The sequence below is a fragment of the Capricornis sumatraensis genome, chromosome 8 (assembly GCF_032405125.1).
Source record: "Capricornis sumatraensis isolate serow.1 chromosome 8, serow.2, whole genome shotgun sequence".
Classification (NCBI taxonomy): domain Eukaryota; kingdom Metazoa; phylum Chordata; class Mammalia; order Artiodactyla; family Bovidae; genus Capricornis; species Capricornis sumatraensis.
In genome coordinates, this window is record NC_091076.1 from 55,901,770 (window position 1) to 55,908,992 (window position 7,223).

Consider the following 7,223-nt stretch of genomic DNA (forward strand, 5'->3'; position numbering starts at 1 on the left):
TTCTAATGGCACCTACAGGATGTTCCACGTGACATCCGGCCTTCAGCAGTGAAGATGGAGGAGGACCCGGGCCAGACCTAGCCGAGGCATATCCTCTCATGTATTCTTTGGGCATGAAAGGGATGACTAAAATTCAGGTGAAACTGGAAGTTAGGATTCAGAGCTCCCCGCATAAACACTGCAGTCTGTTATCAAGTTCACATTCACCAGTAAGACACTTTGCAAAACGCAGTCAGCTTGTTACTCTGAGGACCTTTGTGCATTTCGGCAGCTTGGTTCACAGATGCCTCAGGTGGAAGTTAGAGCATCTCCACCGTGTCTTTTCCATTTTGCTCTGTGTTTCCAGAGTGCCCATGTGGGTTAGGGTGCAGCCTGCCGGCTCATCTCCCGTGTCCAGTCCTGTCCCCTTTAGCTCCCTCCTCACGCTTTCCAAACCTCAGCTCCGCCTGTCACTTCCATGCGCAGAACCCCTCAGTGACATTCAAGACCTCTTGAACATCCCTACTGGCCGCCTTCCTGACCACGTCTCTTGCACTCCTGCCTCTCTCGGTCTCCTGCTCTGACAGAGCCACCCAAGACTGCTTGTGGTTCTTTCAAAACCTGACCCTCTGTCTTGGGTCCCTGGATTACCTTTGTGGCTCATTTCTCTGTAGAGATGCAGCTATGCTAAGCATTCTTTCTGGAAAGTGTTCCCTGGCCTGCTTTGTGTTGTGTCCTGTTCCTCCACTCTCTGCAGGCACATGTGGTTTCCTTTCACCCCTTCACTATATCTCACTGGCTGGTTTTAATCTGATTCCCCAACTTACTTGGAAAAAACCTTAAAGGTTAAAAAAAAACCGAGTACCTGCCACATAGTTGGTGCTTCGGGATTATGTTATTGGAAGGGATGAACGCATGCGTTTTTTAATTTAGCTTGTGAATATGTGTACGTGGGTCTTTGTTTCCCCCTATCTGACATGAGTAAAGTGTTCAGCCTGCTGTGCCTCAGGGGGGATGTTGGGGTCACTTTTAAGTAAGCTTAAGACCCTTCACCTCATCCTGAGCATCATCAAGTAGATGGCAGTCAATAGCCCGCTTCTGGGCTTCCACAGAATGCTCACAAACTAAAGTTCCCGTATCGTTCCAGGCCAGCTGCTGCCAGCCAACCGCAATACTCCGAGCCCCATCGACCCCGACACCATCCAGGTGCCCGTGGGCTACGAGCCGGACCCAGCCGACCTCGCCCTTTCCAGCATCCCTGGCCAGGAGATGTTTGACCCTCGCAAACGCAAGTTCTCCGAGGAAGAGCTGAAGCCACAGCCCATGATTAAGAAAGCGCGCAAAGTCTTCATCCCAGACGACCTGAAGGTAAACGGGAACTGGTAACTAGGCTGTGGGCAAGTGGAGAGTAGGGTCGAGAGGCAGGCTGAAAGGGTGAGCCCAGGAAAAGCACACAAGCTTGTGAACAAAGACTGGTAGTTTTCGGCCCCATTTTTCAGCATGTGACAAGGCTGGTTGCTTCCTCTCTGGATGTCTTCTGTACTTTGCCTTTCTTTTCTTGATAATGCACAGAAATAAAGAAAAGCAATAAAATGAAGTACTTTGCAGCCCATGAAGGAAGCAAGCCCACTGCTACCTGCAAGGAAATCCATGAAAGCCTAGTAAAGACAAATCTGGATCTTTCAAGGTTGTAAAGGAAAAAAAAAAAAAAATTATTGGGAAGGGTACCTAGACCTCAGAGTCTTCAAGGGTTACCTTTCCTTTGGGAGTTTAATGCTAATTAACTGCTGCCATTTCTCTGTAGGCCTCAGGGAATAACAGTGAGAGACAGGACCTCTCTCCACATTGCCAACCTTGGATGCCAGGGTGGGACTTTGTTAAGGAAGCTGGGGGGTTTCCTGACACTGTTTGTAAGTAATGTTCACTCTGCGTCTCACATAGTGATCACTTGGGTATCTCAACAAAAGGTTAATTTGAGGTTGGTTTTTCTCTACTGTGTTGAAGGGACACATTATTTATAAAGGAAAATAGATTTACCTTAGGAAATCAGATACAACTTAAACAAAATTAATCTAACACATTTATGATACCTTAGGAAGAGAATTCTAAAATTATGCCATGCATACTGATACCAAAATAGAACCATTTTTGATTAGCCATTGCTTAGAATTGTCTGTGTTTATGCTGCTTTCTAGTCATATGAACAATAGAGATGTGATTGTATACATTCAAGGCATTGGAAGCAGGCATAATTAGGTCTTTTCTGGCTTCTCAAACCTAAACATGGTTCACATGAAGAGAACTCATGTTGGGAAAATAGGGAGTTTGGGACATTATCCTGGAACCACTTTAGACCAGTCATGCCTGCTTTTCAGACCTAAAGAGCACTGGAAGAAAACATGCCTGCAGATTTGCCACTGCTGTCATCCAGCACCTGAAATTACCTGCGGTGATGCAGGATCATAAAATGCCCAAGGTGAAGGGGACCTCAGACCTCAGATCAAAGTGGTCATTGTACCACTGAGGAAATGGGAGATGAAGGAAAGCGAAGATGAGCCCTGGTAGTTAGAACAAGACCCAGCCAGGTCCCCAAGTCTGCTAGCTTCCAGAAACGTCACTGCGGCATGTGGCCCTGACAGGAGCTACAACAAGGACCTCCAGTAATTGTCATCCTCAATAACTCTCAGACTCGAAGGAGGAAAGTGCATAGTAAACACACCAGAAGACAGAGACTAGTCAAGGAACTGATGGTTAGACAAAGATGGGATAAGAAAGGGGCCCACGGGATTAGGTCTTGGGCAGTTTAAGTACCTTCTTTCAATGGATGCTTTTCCTCACCTTGTGTTCTTAGTCATTCAATCCTCTGTGTATTTTAGAACTGGCTTCTTAAACTAAATCAGGGAGCCCATTCAGCATGGATTTCCTCTTGAGTAGAGGCAAGTTTGAAGAGGTGCTGCTGTGTAGTGGATAAAACCTCTAGCCAGACTTGCACAGTCTCCAAATTTACAAGTTTAAAGCAAGGAGCAAGCTGCTTTAATTACCTAGGTAACCTTGGCAACAGAGAGGCCACGTGAACATTGCCGTGCTGGAATTATACATGTTACCACCACCATGGCTGGACGTGGCCTTTCCACGTGCCAGTGTGGGGAACAGGCAAGAACATTCTCCTACCAGGGGTCTCTGGATTCCTTCAGTTGTGAGCAAATCCTCAGGCCCCAGACCACGAGCACAGGTGAAACAGGAAGCAGAACTCTAAGGTGTTTCTCGTGCAGCAGGAGGACTGAGCTGGGGCAGGTGGGAGCCACATGTGTGGCCTCCAGCGCTGGGTGAGCAGACTGAGTGAGTGAAGCGGCCCTCACTGCCTGCACTTCCTCTCTGGAGCCATTCATCTGGGTTAGCAGGCGTCTTGCCCCCACCCAGGAAGATGAAAGGGTGGCATACTGGTTCCTAACTGAGAATCAGTTTAATCGCCTTGGTGTCTTCCAAAGACCCATTCATTCACTTGACAAATATTTTTCAAATGCTAGTGTCTGCCAAGTCAGGGCCTGGGGATTCAGAGGTGAGCCGCTACTGACATTGTTCCTACCCGCAAGTGAGAAAAAGGGAGTGCTGATATGTCAGGAGGGGCCTGCTGAGTGGAGGTGGCATCAAACGCAGACCCTCAAGAAGATGGGACTGGACTGAAGGTGCTTTGCCAGGTGGTGGTGCCTTGGGAGCCAGATGGCATCCACCCCTGGGAGGTAGAGGGAAAGGGCACAGGTGATGTATCAGCCCTGATCAATACTTCTGCACCCCAGCCCCATTCTGCGGTAACAGAGTTGGGGAGGCTGGTTTTCTTGTCGGGGACAGCCTTCCTTCCATCATTCCTGCCTCCTGTGTCCCCTGCTCCGTTCCTGCTCCTAGCTCCCCTCCTACTTGAGACGGTCCACATTTCACAACTTTGCTCGCTCATCTGTTCACGTGCACAGGAGGCTGGGAAATGGAAGTACCTCAGAAGTGAGAAGAGCTCAGAAATCGGTTGTTACACTGAGGTCAGCTGGTGACTCCCCTGGTCCTTAAGACCTGATCCCAAACCTCCAAGGCCTGTGGTGGTACCCCTTCTCCATCCCCCTGAAAACACAGCTTCTTCAATTTCCCAGGGCCTTGTTCTCCCTACTCCCTGGCCCCTATGTGCAAGTTCTGATACATCCTAAGTTAGTCCCTCTTTCAAATCATCTTGGAAGCCACACTTCTGGGAACACTGATGAGAGGGGTAGATTTCCTGATTTACCAAGGGCGTGGATCTGGGGCTTACTAACATAGACAACGTCCATCAGAACTGGAGGTGTCACTGTTAATGTGCCATAGACCCTCTCACCCCACGGAGTCTTAGGCTCTCTTAGCTCCTCCCAGCTTCTTTTCCAGCCAGCTGGCCTGGCCTCTCTCCTCTTCCTCCAGCTCCCCACGCCTTTTTCCCAAGGGCAAGCAACAAATCCTGCCCCAAGGTTTCCAAAGGATAGCCTCCTAAGAAGAATTCTTCGGCAATTATGAAAATCATGTTTTTCACTTTATTGTATATTATTATGAAATGTATAGTAAGCTGGGAGTGCTTTATAAATAAGAGAATAGTACTAGCTTGTGAAAAGCAGACAGAAGGTGCCTGCACTGACTTTGTCTTACACCTCCTGTCTGCTGGGCAGTGTTGGCTGAGGGTAAAGGGCACGGATGGGGCAGACCACTGACCTTGCAACTTGTTTGCAGATTTTCCCTCAAGTCTGAGGTCACCATGTGACCTCCTCCAATGCCAAATGCCCCTTGGAATCCTGGGGCAGGGTTAGAACTGACCTCACTCACTTATTCTGGGTGGTACTAACTGCAGGTATTAGCATTGCTAGGATTGAGGAATTTACTATTGCAATGTGTTGAAAAAAAGGGGTGGCAAACACACCTGGTGGCACCATAAATGGAAGAAGACTTTCTTAGTGCTTCTAGGATGGTTTTCCCTTTTTTGGCAGAGAGAGTCGTGATGGGGGGGGAAAGGGACTGTTTTCAAGTTGACCACAATCAAACATCACTCAGGCTAAGAAGGCCTAGTTAACAAACAGTTAAACAAAAAAAGTTAGAGTAAATTATTTAAATGCTAGCCATGAATAAGAATTTATTAATCAGTGGCCAAGTGGAACATTATTGTTTGTTTTTAATTGCCAAAGTATACATGCCATTATAGAATATTCTAATAGTTCAGAAGGACATAAAAACTGAAAGATCCTACCTCCTTCAATCCTCCTTCCAAAGGCACCACTTTTAATAGCTGGGTATAAATCTTTCTGGATTTATACTATTTCTGAATATATATTATTACTTAAAAAAAAAACAAAAACGACGTGGGATGAGAACCTATTGATCTGCAAATTGCCACTGTTTCTACCCACACAGTAATATGTCTCTAGCATCTTTCTGATTCAGCAGGATCATTATTTTTAATAGTTGTGTGACTTATCATGATGTAGTTATCAAAGCTCGTACTGATAATTGGTTGGGGTGGGGGGGGGTGCCCATTTCTTTCAGTTCCGGACAGTTCAGTTCAGTCGCTCAGTCGTGTCTGACTCTTTGCGACACCATGGACCACAGCACCCCAGGCCTCTCTGTCCATCACCAACTCCCAGAGTTTACCCAAACTCATGTCCATTGAGTTGGTGATGCCATCCAACCATCTCATCCTCTGTCCTCCCCTACTCCCACCTTCAATCTTTCCCAGCATCAGGGTCTTTTCCAATGAGTCAGCTCTTCGCATCAGGTGGCCAAAATATTGGAGTTCCAGCTTCAGCATCAGTCCTTCCAGTGAACACCCAGGACTGGTCTCCTTTAGGATGACTGGTTGGATCTCCTTGCAGTCCAGGGGACTCTCAAGAGTCTTCTCCAACATCACAGTTCAAAAGCATCAATTCTTTGGTGCTCAGCTTTCTTCACAGTCCAGCTCTCACATCCATACATGACCACTCGAAAAACCATAGCCTTGACTAGACGGACCTTTGTTGGCAAAGTAATGTCTCTGCTTTTTAATATGCTGTCTAGGTTGGTCATAACTTTCCTTCCAAGGAGTAAGCGTCTTTAATTTCATGGCTGCAGTCACCATCTGCGGACAACGCTTTAGTAAAAACAGGCCCTTGTGTGTGCAGCTGACTGAGGACTGCCCTAGGGAGAGAGCCAGGCGTGAGGTGGCCCTTGACAAGACATTGCCAGGTCGTCTTCCAGCAATAAAGTACCAGCTTATCTCAGAAAGCATGCGCGCCCAGGGAAGGAAGGGGTTGCACAAAGAGAAGGAATTTGGCCTGTCCTTCCGGGGGTGCAGGGCCTGCACCCCACTTGGCGGGCTTGCGCTCTGCCGGGCGGGAGAGGCGGCCCGACAGAGGGCCGGGCCGGGGAGGGAGGCCCGGGCGGCCGCGCTCTGACGCCTCGTGTGTCTCCCGGCAGGACGACAAGTACTGGGCGCGGCGCCGGAAGAACAACATGGCGGCCAAGCGCTCGCGCGATGCGCGGCGCCTCAAGGAGAACCAGATCGCCATTCGCGCGTCCTTCCTGGAGAAGGAGAACTCGGCGCTGCGCCAGGAGGTGGCCGACCTGCGCAAGGAGCTGGGCAAGTGCAAGAACATCCTGGCCAAGTACGAGGCCCGGCACGGGCCCCTGTAGGCGGGCGGCCGCGGCCCGGACAGGCCTTCACCGCAGCGACCGACCTTTCTGACATCAGCACTTTACCAGACGCAGCAACACGACGGACTTACGTTTTGTGTGTGTGTGTGTGTGTGTGTGTGTGTGTGTGTGTGTGTGTGTGTGCGCGTGTGTGTGCGTGCGTGCTTGTGCTCCAGTGTGGTCAGCGGTGTGTGCGTTTGTGCTCCTGTGTGGTCAGTGCGGTGTATGTGTGTGTGTGTATCTGCTCCTGTGTGCTCAGAGGTGTGTGTGTGTGTGCGTGCGTGTGCTCCTGTGTGCTCAACGGTGTGTGCGTGTGCTCGTGCATCCCTTTGCGCCTGCCATTTTGAAACGAAAGGTGCCATGTTTTTACTGGACTGAGGAGACGGCGCGGGTTTCCTGCTCCCCGCCCCCTCACCCCACTCCCGCCCTTTCCGTGTGGCTTCAAGTGTGCTCCTGCCCACTCTTCCAGGACCTTCTGCTCGGGTTCACAAAGAAGGGCCCTGCTGAAATAGTAGATCTCGGTTTCTCAAGACCACAGGCTCTTGTTTCTGTTTAATCTGTAAGTTACCATGCTA

The 7,223-nt window shown here is 49.3% G+C and overlaps 1 protein-coding gene across 1 annotated transcript in view; it reads left to right on the forward strand.

Annotated features, from left to right (window-relative positions):
- Nucleotides 1-6,648, forward strand: part of HLF (HLF transcription factor, PAR bZIP family member) — a 52,454-nt gene extending 45,806 nt beyond the window's left edge. The window contains exons 3-4 of the mRNA XM_068978533.1: nt 1,127-1,347; nt 6,433-6,648. Coding sequence (XP_068834634.1) covers nt 1,127-1,347; nt 6,433-6,648 — 437 coding nt within the window. The remainder of the gene's footprint in view (nt 1-1,126; nt 1,348-6,432) is intronic.
- The last annotated feature ends 575 nt before the right edge of the window (nt 6,649-7,223 follow it).